We start from the raw sequence: 23,407 nt of genomic DNA on the forward strand, positions 1-23,407 counted from the left end.
ATCACTTCCCTTCTGATGAGACCACATTGCCAGGCCACGGGACAAAAGGATGTGCTCAGACCTGATGTGAGCTGGGGTGGGGTTGGTGGGAGGGGCTCCCTTTTTGTGGATTAGGGGAGGTAGGAGGGGAAAAAAGGGCAAAAGGACAGTGGGACTGAGAGGAGAGAAGGGAGGGGGTTACAACCAGGACCTACAGTGAATACATGACTATATTAATAATTCAAAAGGAGAAATGTTGAAACCTAAAAAACATGGTAAAATAAGTACAAAGCACCCACTAAAGTTATTTAATAGAGGGACATTGTTGTCCTCTGGCAGCAGATAAATATTTTGCTTCTACTTTTGGGTGGCAGCCAAACATTTGAACTTTGTTTCAGATCTGACACTTGGGAGGTCTCTGGCCAATTCACAATAGGCTGTGCCAACCTGTTTGCCTTTGGACTCTTTTGACCAATAGGATATTTTTAACTATTTGTACGGTGGCTATCTTTGTTTTTCAGTGTTCCTCTGTTAAAGAGTATTGTGATATTACTCTCAAATAGAGAAACACAGAGAATGTGCCAGCGAGCAGAGAATTCGCAAGGCATTGGCAACCTTCCTCACCCTCACTTGAGGTTAAGGGCTTCAGGTACTGGAAGATGCGGCTCTGTCACCCCCACATTCAGAGGATTCAGGAAGATATAACATCATCTTCATATTGTTCTGAGTGGCCTGAACTGCCACCTGAGGCCATAGTGACAACTGGGCCCATGCTACTGCCAGAGGCCATGTCTGGTTCTGTGTTCATATCACACACAGGGTCTGTGTTGATGTCTGAGGCTTGAGTTACCATCAAAGGCCTTGGTGATAATTTTTATCTAGGATGCCATCTGAGGCCATGTTGATAGCCAAGTGCTGTGCTGTGCTGAGTGGGCCCTGTCCCTCTATGGCCAACACTCAGAGGAGAGTTGTCCCTGCCCCTCAGAGAGGTGTCTCTGGTATCATGGATATGGGAGAGCTAGCTGTCAAAGACCAGCTTTGACACTGAGTTCAGTCATTCAATTATGACAAAATTATTTACATATCATATGACACAAATGTAGTCATGCTTACGGACCTGCTGGCACTCAGACGAAGCACAGCAGGCTACCAAGAAGAGACTTGATACCCTATGAGCATATACAGGGGGAGGAAATCCCCCTCAGGAACAGTCATAGGAGAGGGGAAGAAGGGGAAAAGGGGAGGGACGGAAGAATGGGAGGATCCAAGGGATTGGATAACCATTGAGATGTAACAAGAAAAAATAAATAAGAAAAAACAGAAAAAAAAGGAATGTGGGGTCATCTACAATATAAAAAGCAGGCATATACTCACATACAATTGGTGGATGAAACAAGCTCCAATGGGCATGTGCCAACAACTTCATACATACACACAGAGACACACATACATATATACACATTTCGCTGATGGTACAAAGCTCCAAATATTTTACATATACATACATTTGTACATATATTCATATGTATGTATATTCATACATGTGCATATATGATGTCTATGAGTATATACACATTAATACATAGGTTGCCTGGAGAAAAGCTCTAAGATCTTTATTCTTTTCCCTTAGTCTTTTTATACCAACTAAGAAAAATTTCCACATTAGAAAAAGATAGAGCCAGGTGTCCTGGGACACGCCTTTAATCCCAGCATTTGGAGAAGCCGAGCCAGGCACATTTCTGTGAGTTCCAGGCCACTGTCATCGAAAAATTTATTCCAGGATAGCAAGGGATGCACACAGGAACTCTGTCCAAAAAATGAAAATCAAAAACAAAACAAAAAAAGAAGGAAGAAAGAATGAAAAAGAAAAAGATGCCTTCACAGTTTCAAGTCATCTATTCTTTCAAAACAAATACTACACAAACATATTCTTCAAAAACAGATGAAAATAAATATACAAAAGGAAATTACACTCAACTTACTCATTATATAGTCTTCTTTTGAAACTCACACCTAAATAAACATGTCCCATCAACATTTCTCTTGACAAGTTTATTGTAATTTCAAAGCAATACTTCTCTGGCCATTGATTAACTAACTTTAACCAAGCTCAGTCTTTAGTAACAAGATTGTCCCTGCCCCTCACAGATGTGTCACTCTGGAGGACTGACCCTGTACCTCACCAGCTGCAGGACTTAAGGGAGCAGGCCCTGCACCTCACCTGGGGAGCATAGTAGAGCTGACCTTGGTGGTGGAGATGCAGGTGAACAGACCCCAAGGTTGTGATTTAGAAGAGCAAGCACTGCCCCTTTGTCTGACTGTGGTGGTGAGGGTATGGGAGAAATGCCCCACTTGCACCTGTCACCTGTAGCAAGTGGATGAGCTGGCCACAAGGACATAAAAAAATGAAACCTGGCACCACCCATCACCAGCTGCCCCACACAGGAGAATGGACTGCACACCTTGTCTGGCAAACATAGTAGACCTGCACCTGGTGGCGTGGGTGCAGGAGAGCTGGCCTTACCATTGCTGGGGAAGGCAGGAGTGCTGGTCCTGATGGCACAGGCATGAAAGACCTTGTTGGCTCAAAAGCTCAGCTTCCACCCAGGCCAAGATTCAAAGCTCTAAGTTGGCATACATCAGGGTCCAGCCATTCTATGAACTACTGGATCATGTAAAAGGACATTCATACTTATCCAATGCTTGAGATCTGCATGGAACAGGGCAACACCTGGGTGTCTGAGAGGAGTCCTGTGGAGGATCTAGTGTTGATAGTGTGGCAGAAGCCACAGTCCTCAAACCAGACAAAAGACTCATTCCATTCAACATTTACAACTAAAGCAGTGTAGACAGAAGGGTTTGCATGTGGAACGTCATCACCCTGCAGCTTCCACGGCAAGATATTGGTTTGTTTTCTTTGAGGTAAAGTTGTAGAAAGAAGGGGAGAAATGAGGGGATGAGGAGATAAGTGGGATCGAAGTGTATGATGTGAAATTTACAAATTACATATATATCTATATATGTGTTTATATATATGTGTATATACATATATATATACATATATATATGGATCCAAATCCATACAATGGGAAAATGATAGCATCTTCAACAAATGGTGCTCCTCTAACTGGATGGCTACATGTAGAAAAATGAAAATAGATCCATATCTATCACCCTGCACAAAACTGAAGTGCAAATGGATTAAAGACCTAGACATGAAACCAGACACACTAAATATGTTAGGAGAAATAGTGGGAAGAGCCCTGAGCTTATCTGCACAGGAGACAACTTCCTGAGCCGATCCACAACAGCTCAGGCCCTAAGATCAACCATCAATAAATGGGACCTTATGAAACTGAAAGGCTTCTGTAAGGTGAAGGACACTGTCATAGAACAAAATGACAGCCTACAGACTGGGAAAAGATATTCACCAAACCTACATCAGACAAAGGGCTAATGTCCAAAATATATAAAGAACTGAAGAAAGTAAACACCACCAAACCAAATAATCAAATTAAAAATAGGGTAGGAACTAAACAGAGAATTTTCTATAGAAGAATATCGAATGTCCAAGAAACACTTAAAGAAATGCTCAACATCCTTAGTCATCAGGGAAATGCAAATCAAAACAAGTCTGAGATTCCATCTTACACTTATCCAAATGGCTAGGACCAAAAACTCAGGTGACAGCACATGCTGGCAAGGATATGGAGAAAGAGGAACACTTCTCCATTGTTAGTGGGAGTGCAAAATTGTACAGCCACTTTGGAAATCAATCTGGTTCTTTATCAGGATATTAGCTATAACTCTACTTCAAGACCCAGCCATACCGCTCTTGGGAATATACCCAAATGATGCTCCACCATACAACAAGAAAATTTGCTCGACAATGGTCATAGCATCTCTATTTGTAATAGCCAGAATCTGGAAACAACCTAGATGCCCCTCAACTGAAAAATGGATAAAGAAACTGTTGTACATCTACACAATGGAATACTATTCAGCTATTAAAAAAACAAGGAGATCTTGAAATTTGCAGGTAAATGGATGGAACTGGAGAAGAGCATCCTGAGTGAGGTAACCCAGACACAGAAAGACATGCATGGTATATACTCACTCATAAGTAGATATTAGCCACATAATACAGGATAACTACACCACAAAACAGAGTCAGAAACATCAACCAAGTACCATGTGTGACATGGACCTAGACCACTGCTTGGAAGTAGCAGCACAGTCTCCTTATGGGTCACATGTCTGAAGAGTATGGACTACTTCAGGCATGCACTCTGGCCACCAAACTTAGTTCACTTCCCCCTGACAAGACAGCCATGCCAGGCTACAGAGGAAGAAGTTGCAGCTAATACAAATGAGACTTGATAGGCTGAGGTGAGATACTAGGGGAAGAGGGCTCCCCTGTCTGAGTACTAAGAGGAGGAGCGGGATGGGGAGGGAATGATGGAGGGGGCCACAGTCAGGATGGGAAGAACTTGAACTGCAGAACAAGCAGGTGACTTATATTGCTAATCTCACCGTGTGGGACTAGCTCTGAGACTGGCTGAAATGTCTCGGCATTGTCTAGGCATAGACAATGCTTCTTGTTGACTAAAGACCCCCTATGAATTCCTATTAGATGCTATTCTTCATATGGCTTGAATGAACATTTACAGATGTCTTCTTTTTTTGCTCATACAAAGAGAAGAATTCCAGCCTTAATTGTTCCAATGCACCATACACTTATAATTTTAGGGCTGTATAATGCTTGTGAGAAATTATATGCTTTCAGGACAAAAGAATGAGACACTGACATTGGATCAGACCTAACAGGATGCATTCCTCGTAGCATTCTGGACATTGACATTCTGTTTGGAGAAAGTGGTTGAAAAGAAAGAAGGGGGAAAATAGACATGGACAGGAAAGATAGAACAAAAAGTAGATTAGTGAGTCTACTCCTCAGCTTAATGCCTCAATTGCCACTCACAAGAGAGTTTTAATTCACTGATTTAGGATTTTGTATATAGATGCAAAATAAGTTCTAGATACAGTGGTGTGGAATTCAAATGAAAGATTATTCTTCACACACACAATATACATATATTGTATATATATTGTATATGTATATTATATATACACGCTTATATGAGTTATTGAACCCATATAATTCAACTGTAATTCAAGGTTTACTTTCAATGCTTTGAAAGTGCCATCAAGCTCTTTAGGAGAAGTAAGTTATACAAATTAAATGTTAGTAGATTAAATCATGGTCATGTCAGTTGCTAGTCTACTTTTATCACAAAAATATACATCTTAAGCGTAGCAGATAGATATGACTCTATAGAAAGACAAAGTCTTCAAAAAACCTCAGAAACATGCAGAACATGACATTTAAAACTGTTTTTATTACTTTAAAGTTTCACTGACAATGAGACAAATTAACTCCTGGAAACAGTCAGCCTACCTCAATGAAGATGATGAGCATCAAAGAACCTTCTTGTGGAGATGGCTTCAAATGTGGCAAACAAGCCACTGGGGAAAAGGTCCTCATTTCTCCCACAGACAGAATTCAGCGTAAAAGTAGGGCAAGCTTGGATGCAGGCAGAGTCGATGGCTAAACTCTGCCAAGACAGGTTAAGCAAGTCCTCAATAGTTCCTGCCTCACAAATATGTCTGTCAGCTGTATTGGCCAAGAAGGCTGAAGAAGATGTTCCAATTTTAGAGAGTTTTGGGTGACTATTCAGGTAGAAAACTGTCTCTGTCTTCTGCTCATTTGGAAAGCTACTAACCTGCACTCGCGGCACACTCATGTAATCAAGTTTACTCCTCAAGTCTGTAAGGGAGTTGAAGTCCAGGTAGCTTAGTTTTACAATGAAGCTTAGTTGTTCAGGGGTTAAGATGTTTTTAGGTCTAGGTAGCTGTTCTAAGCTGATAATGACAATATGTGATGGAGATTGATTTACATTCAGAAATTTAGATGCACCAAGATAGGAGAGATGTCTTCTTCAAGGCTGTCAAATACAAATAGTCAAAACACTAAAAGTGAAACATTTATATAATTCCTGATTGGTTCACAGCTCTTCTTGTCATAGGTAATCTATTATATATAGTGTAATAATATAAATGTGTAAGTACAAAAATAAAATAATTTAAAAACTAGGAGACATTGGAGATAAAAGATGCTATCTGAAGGTAAGTTCCTCTCTAGGGGGTTCTCAACAGAGTGTGGGGCTGTCAGGAATTTTGTACCACAAAGCTAATGTCTCAGCTCATTTTTTCTGGCAAGCACTGGTAGCTAGGGCCCATATTTATGGTATCCAGCTGGTTTTAACCAGGTCAAGTGTATTGGACAGACATGACCTGAGTCTTTCCTAGGGTCCAAGAGATTGCACAAGCCTTTTGGCAAGCTGGGCAGTGGCAATCATGGGCCATATTCATGGTAAGCAGCTGGCCTTGACCAGGGCAAGTGTATTGGTTAGATATGCCATGAGTTTTTTCCAGAGTCCCAGCATTATCATAAGGACTCCAAGGCTGTGCTTCTGGACTTGCCCTGAAACAAGTTAAATGGCCAAGTTATGTACAGCTGGGCCAGGGCCAGGTCAGACATCAGGCCACATTTCAAGGACATGAAGGCCCTCTGTTCAGTCTCAGTCCATCCCAAAGGCTGTGTACCCTGGGTGCTGGTGTAGAGGTTCTTGGCTATATGAGTAAATATCCTTAACCATGGCCATCCATAGTCAACTGACCCCAGGTCAATGTGAAGGTAGGGATTTGTAGGATGGTTGAAATACACTTATGGCAATCATTCACCCTCCTTCCTCTAGGTTGTAGCCAAGGAATATTACCCTAAGGACACATAGCTGAGGCTTCTTGGCTGAGACTTTGTAGTCCAGGGCTTTAAGGGTAACTAAGAGCTTCTTTTTAGCTTCTACATTCCTTCTCAGCAGTTGGAGATATGAGCAGGCAATCTTCACACTGAAGCCTAATGCTCTCTGGATCTTTCTGTTTAAACGCCAGCAGATCTGCCCTCAGGTCCCATCAAACAATTCTGGTGAGTTCTTTATCCTCCTTCTCCTGCTCTCTTCCCACATTTAGTTCAAGAGCACTGTTGGAACACAGTCCATCGCAATGGACTCCCATGAGGAGAATTCCCAGTGCTTGTGAGAATACTCCAAGAAAACAAGAGACTCGTGAACTAATTTTTCAATACTCAGAAATGTTCATGGAACATGTTTTTATGCTTCCCCAAGGCAAGGAAAGAGAAGTAAATTTACATCAGACTACTCACTATTGCTTGCTCTTAATATTCAATTAAACATCTAAACTATCCTTTATACTGCTCTATGGAAAAACATGATTTTGTACATGTGGCTTGTACTTGTGCTTGTGTACAGCCTGAAATCATGAGAATTTTACATGTGGAACTTTTACCCCAGAATATAAAGGGTTTGAGGTTCTGAATAAAGTTTGATGTTGCATTATTTGCTTTAGTTTATTTTAGTTAGCTTCGTTTATAGGCTTCATGCCCCACCTCCCCTAGATCAGGAACACAGCCCAATTTGATAAACCAGATAGGTTTTCTCTGGTGTATGTTTTTGATATCTTAGGGTTTACATTTCTCCACTTATGCAAACGTGTCTTTGAGACCTGGGATTTGGAGACCATAAAAAATGAGGCTGACTACAGTTTAACCCTCCACACCACTTTTAAAAAAGAAAGCCAGAACATATCACATTTAAACAATGGGTCAAGACATAGTCAAGTTTAAGTTTTACTTATTTTAGACTAATAACAAGAAGTTGCCTCCAATTGTAATATCAGTTTAGTCTGTTCCATCATTTGGCCATTTTAGAGATCCCACTAACAATAGAGCTCATTCTTGAAAGGCACACTTGGTAGAGGAGTCACCACACACTCATGTTTCCTTCCATTCTATCTCTCTGATTGCCCTATGTCTGTTTCTCTGGTGGGCTCATAGGTCTTTGACAAAATAGCATGCCATGCTCCCAAAGGAATTTTCTCCAGTTCTTTCTCTTTCCTACTATTTCCATCTTTTTTATTCCCTTCCTTCTTCTTTCCCCTTAGTAAAACAATATTTCTTCTATAGTCTTCCTCATGTTACACACATTTCTTGTTTATATTATGTTATTCTCAGTGACAATATCCAAATTAATACCTATGATACTTGTAGATCATTTTCCTGAGCTTTAGATTTATAATTTTCTGTTATTACTCAATTGGTCCATATGAATAATTCTAAGTCAAACATAGTATTATCCATCAAACAAAATAATAGTTGATTGCTTTTTTTTAACTTGGCTCTGATTCAGGATTCCCAAACATTTAAGAATGAATAATCTAGGGATCTTCTTGAACTACAGTATTGGCAACAACCTTAATACCTCTGCTTGTTTTTTTTTCACATCTCTTCCTACAGATTGACTTATACTTATACTCTATATTCTTTCATTAATACTTGATCCCTCTTTAGTCCAAAATATTGTTAGTATCCAGTGGCTAAATACACTGCATTTTAGTTAGGGTTATTGTGAAGAGACACCATGACCAAAACTAACTGGAAGAGGACAGGATTTACTTGACTTGCTCTTCCATATCACTGCTCATCATCAAAGGAAGTGTCATGACTGAAACTTGAGGAAAGATCAGGATGTTGAAGATGAAGTGGACACCATCGAGGAATGCAGGTTTTGGCTTTCACTACATGACTTGCTAATGGGTATTTTTCTTTTTTGTACAACCCAGTACTATCCACCCTAAGGTGACACTATCCACAATGGAATCAGCTACTTACTTCTATCATTACTTGAGAAACTGCCCCATGACACCCACAGATGCCAGATTGACAAACCCTCTCTTTTCATTTTCCACTTCTCTGATTGCTTAACTTCTGTCATCTGGACAAAAATATAAACCAACCATCCAACCAACCAACAACAAACAAACAATAACAAAAACCAAAAACCAAACAACAACAAAACCAAAAACTCTGACCAGCATGAATTGAGATGAAGAAAAGAGTCAAAAAGCCCTAAATCATTGGAACTAGCCTCTCAAATATTCTTAAGAGTTTTTTATGACCATCATGTGCTGGAAGTTACCTAAGCAAGCTCTAGCTATAATTGTAAAACACAAACAAACAACAAATCCCCCAAAACACCTTTCAGATTGCCTAATAATTCTCATAGTTAAGTAAAAGTGAAATTTGTCCTCCGGTTCTCTATAATGATTAACTGTAATCTCCTAATGTGTAACTTCTTTCAATCACATAAGGAAAACATGTGATAAGACTTTAGCAGAACTAACAAAATCTTACGTTATCACGCTGAGTTCAATTTATTTTATGTATCACCAGCCGTTTTCCAGTAAATACATGGAAGGGATTATTGAGTGACTAGCAACCTATTGATTCCTGCTTTTCTTAATGCTTCATCAGCAATGATTTTTCTTTATCTGCTGATCTTTAAAGAAGGCTGGATTCAAGCATTATCAAGGTCCTCCCTTGCTTCTTCAGAATATGTGTACAATTATATTTACAAAGTCTGTGCATGGTGGTGCATGACTCTAATTACAGCAGTCTGGAGGCAGAAGAACATATATCTCTCTGAATCTGGGATGAGCCTGGTCTATTTGGTTAGTTCCTGGCCAACCAAGGCTTCATAAGGAGTCCTTGTCTTAATACTTTTTCCTCTCAGTAAAGTTGTTGTTTTAATGTTTTTCTTGAGCTTCAGAGAAAACATAAGAAGGGTACTTATATTTACTTTCTCCATAAAGAACTATGTTTCCTTCCATCACTAAAATCCTCTGATGTCCATTTGTAAAATGAATCTTCTTCATTGCTTCTTATTACCCTTGTTTTAGAGAATGAATTTCTCTCTCCTCTCTCTCCTTATCCTACTCCCTTTTGTTCTTCCTCTTCCTCAACCTTTTCTCTCTGTGTCTTTTCCTTTTTTCCCTGTTCTGCTTTATTTCTGTCTCCTCTTCTCCTTCTCAATCTTATAAAATGCAGCCTAGGTGTGCAACTGAACAGAATAAATAACAAGAGAAATTTTGCTTCAGCGGGCTTACAAACGTGTTCTGATACTCCTAACCAGAAAGTCAAGATGGAATACACAATGGCTGGGCTGTTTAGAGAGTGTGTGGTAGTTATTGTGGATGATAGGTGAGAGGTGAGAAGAAACAGTGACTCACTTCTATTTCCTCTTTGCTTTCAGCAATATTCTGTATGAACAGATTCTCCCTTGATCAGATTTATGACCTCAGCAATTTTTAGCACACTTCAAAGGATAAATTGAGAGTTTCTTTTTCAATACCAATGACACCTACCTCTACTGAAAGACGTGTGTGTGTGCGTGTGTGTGTGTGTGTGTGTGTGTGTGCACATGTGTGGGTTTGTGTGTGTTTCTTCAGCCCAGCCTTTCTATCTCCAGCACTCAACAGTCAGGGTGCTTTAACTTGAGCAGCCTGGCAGGGAACCGGCAATGTATTTCGGCCTTGTTAGGAATCTTTAATTGCGGTCTACACCCCACAGAATTTACCAGCAGAATCTAATGTAAGTGATTGTGTATCTGATAGATGTCTGTAAAGACATAGGTCAGACATGTTGTACATGATTGTAATCCCAGTACAGGCAAGAGCATCAATGCACATTGAGGCTTCCCAGGACTGCATATGAAGTTGTAGGACATCCTAGACCACATGGAGAGTGCTTCTCTCACTCAAGTCTTCCACACACCAAATTAAACGTTGTTTGTTGACAGGCAAATTAGTCAACACTATATTTTCAGATTTTATCTAAGTGAATTCCTTGGAAACAGAATTTTCTTTAAAGGGAAGAATGGGAGGATACAAAGGATGGGATAACCATTGAGATGTAACAAGAATAAATTAATAAAAAAAGGAAAAAAAAGAATTTTCTTTGAATAAACAACTGAATGGAAGCACACTAGTGCTAAGGTAAAAGTGGAATTGTGAGTATTCTCTCACCACGCTAACTCCAGGGAGAGAATTCTCTGGCAGATCCAGCAGAGAGATTTGGTTTGATCAAACTTTGACAAGATCAGGTATGTCTTGAGATTGTTTGCTTTACATTTTTAGGTCATTTGTTACTTAGACTTAAAATGTATTCTAATGTTAGAGTCTTTGGTTGGAAATTTAAATTTTGACAAATGTCATAGGAGACCTTGTAATTCTAAGCAAATCTCATTTCAGAAGCCTATATGCTGGTGCTACTAATTTCAAATAGCCACACAGTAGTTGAGTGTCAGAAGCTTCATTCAGTGAGAGCAGGTTATGCAAACTCTGTACCATATACAAAGTGCACACCTTAAAGGGTTTCTTATTTTTGAAAAAAATGAATGCATGAGGTAATACAAATACAATATTTTCCATATTATATGCGTGGACTCTGTGCCCAAATTTTTTGTATGAAGCCTTGGGTGGCTAGCTCAGCAACATTGAAAAATTTGGTTGACATCTTGTAGCCTTATTTTCTCATGTATGTGTTTAGAACTGTGGAAATCCATCCCACATGCAATTACAGGAAAATATACGTAACATTTTACTATCTATTTCTTCATATTTAACAAGGCAATTTCAAAAACACAGCATCATAATATTTTGTGAAGTTTGGCTTATACAACCTATGCATTTTGTTTTTTATAGAGTAGATATTTATACACTTATGATAGTTAAATGGTTCTTGGCACATATTGACCTCTCAGCTATTCTTATTCACTATTGTATGATAATTGATACAAAGAATAAATTCTGTTTTAATTCCAGGTGACTAATTATGGATAATACGAATGGATATTTGCTTAACTTTAAAGGATATAATTTTTTGAAGTCCCATGCAGACATTGAGAAGTTAGAAAAGATGGAAGATTTTGAGATTAGAGATGACGATGTCTTCATTGTCACATATCCAAAATCTGGTAAGCACCAGGAGTGGTCACTAATGTCTCCTTTGCTTTAGTGTTATGTGTCCAACTTGCTCCTCTCCACTCACCAAGAGCAACAAACCTTCTTTTGCATAACAATCAATGACCAGACAAAATGTATCTGTAGGAGAGAAGGCCACCATCTGTGCATGTACTATGCACGCTGATGGTGAGGAGAAGTGTTATGGGAATGAGATGTGCAATCTAGAGCCAGGAGCAGACACTAGGTCAGCACTGACCTGTCAATGTGGTAGACAAGAATGACAGTCTGAAATAGTTTCTTCCTAATCCAAATGCATCATAATCTTGGATGAATTTTCTACCATATATCATTTACTTTAAAAGATTTCCACAGGAACTAAGGTCCACGTCACACATACACATACACACAAACACACACACACACACACACACACACACACACACACACACACACACACACACATTTTCTTGTGGATTGAAGTTCATAGGTACAGACTAATGGTGCAGAGGTGGTGTCATGCTGCAGAGAGGAAAAATCTAATATGAAGGTCACTTCTGAGTTACCAGGGTCCACACTTGGATGTCTTTGTTCTTGTTTTTAACGTAGTTGAAGGTGAATCCTTAAATTTATTAATTCTATAAAACTATTAATCTGTACATTGTAATTTGTAAGATTTTTAAATATAAATAATATCTCAAAATTTTGCATAATTTAAAATAATTAGTTCATTTTTGGAGGTGCCTGAATCCTACAGACTGTGGAATTGTACACTGTTTTGCCATAGAAGTCCTTTGAACGCTCAGAGGATGGCCCAGTGAGCATAGTGAATGAATGTCTTGACCTTGCAAGCATAAAGTCCTGAGTGGGAGTCACTTAAACACCTGTAGGCCAGATGTGGTTATGTGTTTCTCTAATTGTGTGCTTCCTATGGTGAGATCCTAGGTAGAGACATGATTCCCAGAATGTCACTAGCCATTTGGAATGCAGACTCAAAAACAACCAAAACACCTTATCCCAAACAAGTCAGAAAGCCATTGTACTCACACACATGCATGCACTAACATATGGGCATGTATAAATTCTCTGACACATTATGCATAACACACACACACACACACACACATACACATACAAAGACAACACACTCACCACCCTCACGTATACACACACACCAGGTCAAGGAAAACTGCGCAATAAGAATCCAAACAAATAAACAAAAAAAGGTAGTAAAAATGTAATGTTACTAACTCCGATGTGAGTTTTAGCACAATGTCTGCATGCAGGTTATAATATAGCCGTACCTATTAACATCTACAAATAGTGTCTGTCAATTAGAATTTTAAAAATTTACCATGGAACTTAGAGTACAAAGAATCTATATTAATAATTTAAATGATCATTACAATGAAATCAGATAAAAGAACTCTAAAATCAAAAAAGGAACTCAGAGATTTCATTTCTATTTGTACACCCAAGTAGAGATAAAATCAAATAAAAATTACACTTGCTCATTAGCATACAGGGAATATTTTTTAAAAGCACCATTTGCTTTAATGTAGAATGTATTACCACAGATACTAATTGCTGAAACCTACATCAGGATTGTTATATATTTTTTACAGGTACCATCTGGGCTCAGCAGATCCTCAGCTCCATTTACTTTGAGGGTCACCGCAACAGCACTGAAAACACCCTAACAATTGACAGAGCACCATTCTTTGAGTACAAGAATCCTAAATTAGACTATGTGAAAATGCCATCACCTCGCATCTTCTCTTCCCACCTTCCATATTACTTAGTACCAAAAGGTCTCAAGAACAAAAAAGCTAAAGTACGTCATAGAGCTTTGGCTTCCTATACAGACAAAATGCTTTGCTTTTTGGATAATATTATTACTTCAGTGTTTGTGTTATGATGGTGCATGCAAAAATTCTTTAGTTTGTACCTGCATTCTTCCACCAGCCTTCTGAGAGTCTCCATCTATGAATTGTACTACAGAACCCCAAGTGTGAGAGTATTCTACTTACAGAGGTGGCACTGCATTTCTGAAAAGTGGGGATAATCAGTTATTCTGAAACCAGAAAAAGTATGAATACTTATTTTTCCTCCTAGAAGCATAGAAGTGAACATAATGATTAATCTGTTATCACACTATCAGTTGAGTTTCTTCCCATCCAATATTCCAGGTACTCACATGAGTGTCTTCTCTGGAATCCATCCATTCTCTTCTCCTTTACCTCCTTCTGCGCCCTCTTTGGGGACCTCCACCCTCATAACAACAAAACTCCAGCTCTTCTTTTCTGCCAAAACCATGCTTCAGCATATTTTATGAACCAATCCACTTTAAATTAGGTGGAGCAAGGTTTACACAACAAGGGCAGGTATAGCCAAGAATGTCCTTATCTGAGCAGGGACCTGATGTTGTGGTTCAGTAATTAGCATTTAAAATGCATAGCACCTTTCATCCCAATGCTTGGGTGGCAGAGGCAGGCAGACCTCTGTGAGTTGCAGGCCAGCCTGGTCTACAGAATGAGTCCAGGACAGCCAAGGCGACATAGAGAAACATTGTCTTGAAAACAAAGCAAAACAAAACAAGAAAAAAACAAAAAACAAAAAAAAATGACCAACCCCCAACTAACAAGACTAAACGTGCTTGTTATTTACTAACCATGATCAGCCATGATTCTGTGAAAGGTCTATAAAATTAGTCTTGTTTTTCACTATTATAACTTTGGGTTAATTTTCACACTGATTTGAATCCTGTCACTTCTGTATTCTAACATACTTATACTGGTGGCCTTTTCTATGGATTTTAACCTCGTGGTTTAATTTTATTAATAATGTTCTCAACTTTAGTATTATCAAAAATGGGCCTTTTATAGCAAAAATGTAGTTTTCCTATTTTTATTATATCTTCATTATTAAAACAATTTTAATTAAATATATTTTAACAGTATGCTTTCCTTACCCCAAGTCCTTCCAGATCCCCTCACCACCACTACCCACTAAACATTACAAATAATATAATTTCTAGAAAGTTGACCTGTGCTTTTGTGCATGTGTGAAACTCCATGTAAATGAGACTCTTCATTGACTGTTTATAGCATAAAAATAAGTTGATAACTAACTACTTTTTCATAAATACTACCTTGGAGAAATACGTATAATGAACTATTGTATAACAGTTCAGGACTTTTCAGCATAACTATGAATTTCTAATGAAACGTGGTGGGTTTTCCTACAGATTGTTTATCTTTACAGAAATCCCAAAGATGTTTTGATCTCCTTTTTTCATTTTTCAAAGTTGATAAATTTCATAGAAGTTACATATACCATAGAACATTTTCTGGACAATTTTCTGGATGGAAAAGGTAACAACATTTATCCCTCTCACTTGTTTACAAAGTACACATGATATTTAAACCATCTAAATTTAGGGAAGACATAACCAAGAGATGGAGGGGACAGTGGGAAGGTTATAAAGAGCTATGATTTTGAAACAATGTAACCAGAAAAACAAAACCAACAGTTTTCCTGCCAGTGTTGGGACCATTTGAAGGTTGTCAAATTTGCAACACTGTATTATTAAGGTATTTTGGCAAGACCATAAGATATTTAAAAATACTTTATCCATTTCTTCCCTAGATAATGGCATAGGAAGTGTCATAAAGCTAAAGTTGAGAGTGAAGTTGAACTCGCATGACACACATTTGTGAGGAAATTGATGAATTTTCCATGCCATTATTGAGGAGAATTGATGAATGAAAAAGCCATATGGAGTGTGGAATCAGAATCTCACACATTTCTATTGTTATATTCAAGTTTTGTCTCTCGTGGCAAGGAAATACCACTGTCCATAGATCTTATAGACTAGGAGAAATGGAGACATATGCCTTCAGGTAGAGGAGAAATAAGAAGTTCCCTTAAAGGTATCTTTAAAGTCAGACCCTTGGACTTCTTTAATAAAAGGGTTTGAGATTGATTTATCTTATGAGTATTTTGCCTGCATGTATGTCTGTGCACACACGTGTGCAGGGAATTCAGTGGTCAGAAGAGGGCATCAGATTCCCCGGAATTGGAGTTATAGCTGGTTGTGAGCCACCATGTGAGTGCAGGGAACAACACTCAGGTCCTGTGCAAGAGTAGCCAGTTCCTTAGTCACTGAGTGGTGTCTCCAGCTCCTGACCCTTGACTTTTTCAAGGTAAGTTGGTCTGAGCCTTGTGTAGTTGGTTAAAAAACAACTCTTTTAAAATAATCATATGATGATTCAATAGTAGAGGCTTCAGTTTTATTTTTTCCTCCTTTATTAATTTATTCTTGTTACATCTCAATGGTTATCCCATCCCTTGTATCCTCCCATTCTTCCCTCCCTCCCATTTTCCCCTTATTCCCCTCCCCTATGACTGTTCCTGAGGGGGATTACCTCCCCCTCTATATGATCATAGGGTATCAAGTCTCTTCTTGGTAACCTGCTGTCCTTCCTCTGATTGCCACCAGGTCTCCCCGTCCAGGGGACATGGTCAAAGGTGAGGCACCAGAGTATGTGAGAAAGTAATATCCCACTCTCCACTCTACTGTGGAGAGTGTTCTGTCCATTGGCTAGATCTGGGTAGGGGCCTAAGGTTTACCGCCTGTATTGTCCTTGGCTGGTGCCTTAGTTTGATCGGGACCCCTGTGCCCAAATATGCCTATCATAATGTTCTACTTGTAGGCTTCTAGGACCCTCTGGGTCCTTCTACTTTGCCTTTCTCCCATGATTCTCTCATCTAGAATCCCACTAGAATGTCCTCTCCTCTGTCTCAGTTTCCTGGTAAGTGAAGGCTTTCGTGGGACATGCCCCTTGGGCTAATATGCAGATATAAGTGAGTATATACCATTTGAGTCTTTCTGCTTCTGGGTTAACTCACTCATTATGATCATTTCTAGCTCAATCCATTTATCCACAAATTTCAGGAATTCCTTGTTTTTAATAGCTGAATAGTACTCCATAGTGTATATGTACCACAGTTTCTTTATCCATTCTTCTATTGAGGGACACTTAGGCTGTTTCCATGTTCTGGCTATTATGAATAAGGCTGCTATGAACATGGTTGAGCAAATTTTCTTGCTGTGTGCTGGAGCATCTTCTGGGTATATTCCAAGGAGTGGAATAGCTGGGTCTTGAGGAAGCCCTATTCCCATTTTTCTGAGATAGCACCAGATAGATTTCCAAAGTGGTTGTACTAGTTTGCATTGCCACCAGCAATGAAGGAGTGTTCCTCTCTCCCCACATCCTCGCCAGCATGTGGTGTCGCTTGAATTTTTGATCTTAGCCATCCATATGGGTGTAAGATGGAATCTCAGTGTTGTTTGGATTTGCATTTCCAAAGTTCTAGCCAGAGGCTTCAGTTTTAATACTGAATAGTGTGAACCAGAAAAGAAAGACTTGACTTTGCTGCTCAGTAGTATGATGCCTTGACTTGTTACTGAGTAAATTTCCTTTCAGTTATTGGAAGCCGTTGGTTTGATCACATTAGAGGCTGGTATGAACACAGACATGACTTCAATATAATATTCCTGAGCTATGAAGAAATGAAGAAGGTAAGACATGAATGTTCCCATCTCTGAATTTAAACTACACATTCCCAGGTTCCCTCATTCCTCATTGCCCCTTGTGCATTTTGTGTGAGTGGGTTTCTGGCATCCAACCCCTCCCTTACTGACTTGAATGCCTTGGGGATCTTTCTCCCTGAAGATGTCTCTTCTGATTCCTTCGGAGTACCCATCTGTGTCAATCAGGACAATTATAGGTATCTAGAGGAGATGTACCTTTTCAAGTCTTTATCAATATTCAATTATTTGTATTAGTAGATTCACTATTGTGTTGCCCTCTGTGAGCAAAGCATGCATTGGTCTTTTCCACTGTCTTACACTCTCAGTTTTCTTTGCTCAAGACTCTTCCTAATTTTTAGTAATCATAGTTTATCTTTCAGAATGACAGACATCCCACACCCTACTCCCCCCTTCATGGGAGCCAGATCTGATAACTATTTCTCTGTATTGCCAGGTCTCACTTAATCTGTCTTGTAAGGTTCATCCATTCCCAACAACTGGTGTTTACTTCTCACTGTGTCTAAATAATACTCCAATTGATGTATGTATTGCACTTTCATTCTTTTCTATATTAATAAGCATCTAAGGACATTGCATGCCTTGACTGTAGTGAAGTGTGCATTCACATTGGATGCCTATAAGAGTCTGGAATGCAGACTTTATTTTCATTAGCTATATAATGAGGAATGGGCTTACTGGTATATATGGTGGGCCTATTTTTATTGTGTAAGAGCCCCACTGTTTTCCATGGTGAATGCATTTAACCCACTCAGTGTCTTATCTGATATGTCATCACGGTCATCTACTTTTGTTTATTTGTCTTTTTTTTATGCCACTGACTAAAACCAGTGTCTCCTACATTCCGTACAAATATTCTCCTGAGTTACATTTTCAGCCAGAATCTAGATTTTTGGACAAATTTTGCTTTGGTCTTTTATTTCCTTGAAGGCAATAAACACAATTTTGCTGGAAACGTTCAGGTAATTTTAATATTTGTAACATTACTTATTCTATTTCTATCACTGTGCTTTTATTTCTTCTTGGCCACGTTGCCTTGCTTTTTCATGTCCATTCATGATCACCACACAACAACGTTATTTGTAGAAATAAATTAATGACTATGATGTAGTCATTGTGTGGACGACATAAATGTCTTTCACATGATCACTTAAAAAGAAATTAAGGCAGTAGCAAGCTTAGAAAGCCCTCCTACATTCCAACACTGCTCAGCTACATGATCTTGCGATTCTCTTATGGATCAAGCTCTCTAAAACTTATTAGTTCTTCACATTTGGGAAGCATTTTCAGTTCCTCTGAACTGGCACTTAATGTATTCTCAAAAAAGAAATCCATGTTTTGCCAATTACAGACATCTTTTCTCATCATCTTCTTTGAGGTAGGCTAGGTGTTGCTAGGAGTTAATCTGTCTTCTTCTCTCCAAAATAAACATTTTCCTCCCACATTGTTTTTGTTCAGTGTTTTTTCACAAAGAAATGACACATATACAAGATACAAAATTCTGTAGATGTTTGACATAGCTTTTTAATCTGTGATGTATTTTAACTTAGAGTATTCTGGGTTGACTTTTAATTTGGATTGCCTACTTAAAGTCAAAAATGGAGTATTAAAAATGGCAACCAACATTTTCTCAGACTCTATTTGAATTCTTAGGCTGTTGATATTTGCTTCACCAAAATGGAAGTCATAATTTCACAATTACAAATTTACTATAGGAATTTGTATCAAATACTTGGCTACAGGTCACTGTAATATAATGCTGAGCCATTTATCTAAATTTTAACAGTACATTAAAAGGATGCATTAATGCATCCTGGTAAGGAATTTTGTTCACATGCTCTATTATGTAATTACTATATCATATTGAGCCCAGTAGTTTTTACTAACCTTTGCAATCAGAAAGTATGAATACATAAAATTTAACCACTATATGGAGGTCATTTACATATTTAATGCCTTTTCCAATAAATTTTGCAATATTTTGTTCTATTACTTTTAATGAGATTTTAAGAACTGTACTGAATGTAGATTATCTGTTTGTTTTTTTCTGCTTGTTTTCTTCCATAAACATTTGGGTAATTTCTGGCTGCGCTTGTTAACTTTAATGCTAAGTTTATTGCTGTTATTGATGCACTGTGGATGCCGTTTTCATAATAATGCATACACAATCACAGGGCGTTTGTATGGTTTAGATTGTGTTCTATATGTCATTGTAAAATGTCATAGTTATTTGTGAACACTTTCTTTTTTTGTGGGAACACTTTTTAAATTGAACACCATGTGACCTGCTTAGTACTGAGCTACATCTTATGCCTCCAGTTCACCTTCTGCTTTTCTTGTTGTTCACCAATGTTTATCTCCTTTATAATCCCCCAACTTTGTAGGAGTAGAGGCAGAGAAGCTTGAGTTGTTCCCATGGTCACTTGAAGATATTTATATATTTCTATATTGATTATGATATCATCTGTGTTTTATATGTAGCCTTTTGTGTTTGAAGAAAATTCTTTCTAATACTGTTCTGTTTTACTAAAAAAAATTTTCCAGTAGCCATTGGCAGTACCCATATTAATTACTTTCCTGCCCTGATATAATCCCATTTCCTCATTTGCTTGTATTGAGCCATCTTTGCCATCCAGAGAGGAGATCTTCAATTACATACCTAATCATGTCTCATGTTTGGCAGTAGTGCATACTTCTATTACAATGTCAGTAATTTCTCAACCCATGACTATTTCAGGACCTCAGAAGCTCAGTGCTTAAAATCTGCAGGTTTCTGGAGAAAGAACTGAGTGAGGAAGTTGTGGATACTGTTGTGAGACAAGCTACATTTCAGACCATGAAATCTGACCCACGAGCAAATTATGAACAGGTTATAGATCATGCCTTTCAGAGGAACGAAAACGAAGGCACTTTCATGCGCAAAGGTTAGACTTACTTGTGTTTTGTAATCAGAGTACCGAGAGTCTCTAGACAGATTACTGAGAGTCTCTAGACAGATTACTGAGAGTCTCTAGAATCTGTGTCCTCGGAGCAATAACACTGGGAATCCAAATTGTTTCTTCAGGAGCTAAAGACGCTGGGGACCCAAAAAACATAAAAAAAAAATAGTGGATTAAAAAAAAACTAATATTTTAACCTAAAATTTAATACTATTTTAATGAATAAATATAACTTTAGTTATTTAATAAGTATGGATTTCCTTCTGTATAGCTCATATGACTCAACTATTTTATAGTATATTGGTATATCAAACTAGGCAATGGATATTTTAGAAGAGGCAATTGTAAATTATGCTATTTTATTTTATTTTGAAAGAAAGTCATCCTACTTGGTCCAGGCTGGCATCACAGACACTGTGAGCTCAGGCTAGCCTAGACCTTGGTTTCCTCCTACCTCTTGCTTGGAAATGTTGGGATTAGACTTGAGGCAATTTTCACAGTTTTATTGTTTTTCTTTTGGTTATATTTTTTTAAACCCATACTGTATAAACTGTATATTTGAAATTCAGGAGGCTAAATTGCTCTTTCCTTAAGTGTTATTTTTTCTTCATAACTACTTAAAATTCACATAACTTCATACAATAATTATAGAGGTCTTTTTAACCCTATCTACTGAAACAAAATTATATATCAACATTTTATGTTTGATTTCCATTTTTATGACATGGTCTTATTCAAGAGACTCAGGCTGGGTTTGAACTTGCTTTATGTAACTAAGGATGCCCTCCCACTTAGTCCAGCCTCTCCCTCCCAAGTCTTGAGAATACAAGTAAGATCAACCACATCCAGTCACTATGTCCTTACTATGTGTCAGAAGTTGTTAGGAAAGAATGACTCCCCCTAAGTTTTTATTCTCCAAACTCAGGTTTTTAATTCAGTAAGTGATTTCATGCAGCATTTTATAGCATAACCAGACATGTATTTTGATTACTTTAAGTAATTCATTACTTACCTTTATGGGGATGGACACTCTCTTTGTACATAATTTTTAAGTGTTTTATTGCAATTTCTCTAGATTTTGGTAATGTCTGAGAATGTGCTTTTTTTCTCTTCTCCCATTTAACTTCCCTTTACTTCTTATTCTCTATCTAGACCACTGCTCATCAATTCTCATACCAATATGAGTTTTCTGTCCATTACAAATGTAAGGAATGCTGTTTGTGCAATCACATGTGATAGCAGGAAATATCGTGCTATTGTTTCCATTTTAAAGGGCTGGCGATGTTGACTGCAAAAATTTATTTTATAAAATCACAGTAGTGACAACTATGGTGCCCTCTCTGACCTTGATGTGTTAGTGTGTTAATTATGGTATTGCATGCATTTCTTTCAGTGCTCATCCTTCTTTAAAGAAGAGTGAGGTACAAAACTCAGCAGAAAACTCAGTTATTTTGCATGGGTGGCAGAAGATACTGAACTTGATTAGAGTGACCGTTGCTTTGGTAGGTCCACTAACTTACACTGTGTTGTCCCTGTGCTTATCACCCTAGGTACCATCGGAGACTGGAAGCATTATTTGACTGTGGAGCAGAATGAAAGATTTGACATGATATTCAAGAGGAACATGAAAAATTTTCCCTTGAAGTTTATCTGGGATATAAATGAAGACTAGAATTCTATCTAATATTTGCATAAAATAAACAAAAATCCATTCATCAGAAGCCATACTGTAATCACAATAGTGATATGCTACCATATTTCAATCATTAAATATCAAGCTATATAAAGGTACAAAATGAGTAAACTATGCATTTATTAAGCACAAGGGACCTATAAGCTATTTCAGATCATAACATTATATTAGTTTGATTCTGACTTAGCATGGGCACTATGCACTAATGACATAAATCATGATTCTTTGTCGTGGAGAAAATGCTGCAAATAATGCTTTGTCGGACACATTTTAACTTCACCATCTACAATTACGTTGTGCATCAAGAAACAGTAACCATCTTCCCATTCATACAATAAAACTTTAACGTTTGCTCAGTCAAGAATGTGTGAGGAATATTAAAATTTTTAATTTCAAAAACTGTAGTCAAGCATTGAAGACAACTAGAACTGACAATTAAGATAACAGGTATAGAAGAGGGAAGATGGACTCACCTACTTAAAAAGGATAAATTTTTATTGATGAGTTTTTGTTGAATTATTTTTGTATTATTACACAATGAATTGCTATTACTATTTTCAACATGTGTGAATAATGGACTTAAGATTTTCTTTTACTCATAATTACAGTGTTATTGATACTGTGAACCAAATTTTAAAATAGTGATGAATAAAGTATCTGGAACTCACTTAAATGCCTCCGAAGCATTTCCTCATGGATTAAGTGTGTGTGTGTGTGTGTGTGTGTGTGTGTGTGTGTGTGTGTGTGTGTGTGTGAATTTAATGACAGTTTTAATATAGTAACATTAACAGAGTCTCAGCTGAGAAAACCTGAGAACCGAGGAGCTAGGTCCTCGCTATGGGTACATGAGCATTGAGGGTAGTCCCACAATTGCTGTCTCAGCATGCAAGCATGTGTGGCTATAACCCTGAGTTTCCCAGTCCATCAGCCTGGGTGGCTAAGCTGCACTGATCTGGTAGTAGAAAGCTGGAAGGTCATGGAGAGTTGTGGCTCCCTATTCGTCAATAAAATCTTGGAAACCCTCATTCTGATATCAGGGACAGTATCAGCAGCAGCAGCAGCAAGTCAGCAAATTACCAGGGTGACAAGAAGGAAGGCCGAATGTACAAGTAGAGGAACTACCTTCCTTTAGCCATACCATTCCTCACCTAAATTACTACAGAAAACTGACACAATTGGGGAGCGTCTTTCCAAACAGCCAAGGCAGGATCCCTATTCAGGGAGGCTCCCTACTCAGATACTTTGATT

The 23,407-nt window shown here is 38.1% G+C and overlaps 1 protein-coding gene across 3 annotated transcripts; it reads left to right on the forward strand.

Moving 5' to 3' along the window:
- The first annotated feature begins 6,859 nt into the window (after positions 1-6,859).
- Positions 6,860-22,826, forward strand: LOC311593978 (amine sulfotransferase-like). Of its 3 annotated transcripts, XM_084775406.1 has the most exons (8): positions 6,860-7,024; positions 9,506-9,624; positions 11,776-11,927; positions 13,539-13,747; positions 15,161-15,287; positions 17,403-17,497; positions 20,265-20,451; positions 22,017-22,826. In XM_084775406.1, the coding sequence occupies exons 3-8, from the start codon at positions 11,786-11,788 to the stop codon at positions 22,136-22,138; spliced, it is 882 nt and encodes a 293-aa protein (XP_084631532.1). In that variant the 5' UTR covers positions 6,860-7,024; positions 9,506-9,624; positions 11,776-11,785; the 3' UTR covers positions 22,139-22,826. The 3 variants fall into 3 exon arrangements, with proteins under 3 accessions (XP_084631532.1, XP_084631531.1, XP_084631533.1); XM_084775405.1 differs by lacking the exon at positions 9,506-9,624 and having other exon boundaries at positions 6,861-7,024; XM_084775407.1 differs by lacking the exons at positions 6,860-7,024; positions 9,506-9,624; positions 11,776-11,927 and adding an exon at positions 12,034-12,102.
- Positions 22,827-23,407: the final 581 nt, after the last annotated feature.

Source organism: Acomys minous (genome assembly GCF_964271855.1).
Source record: "Acomys minous genome assembly, chromosome: 3".
NCBI lineage: Eukaryota > Metazoa > Chordata > Mammalia > Rodentia > Muridae > Acomys > Acomys minous.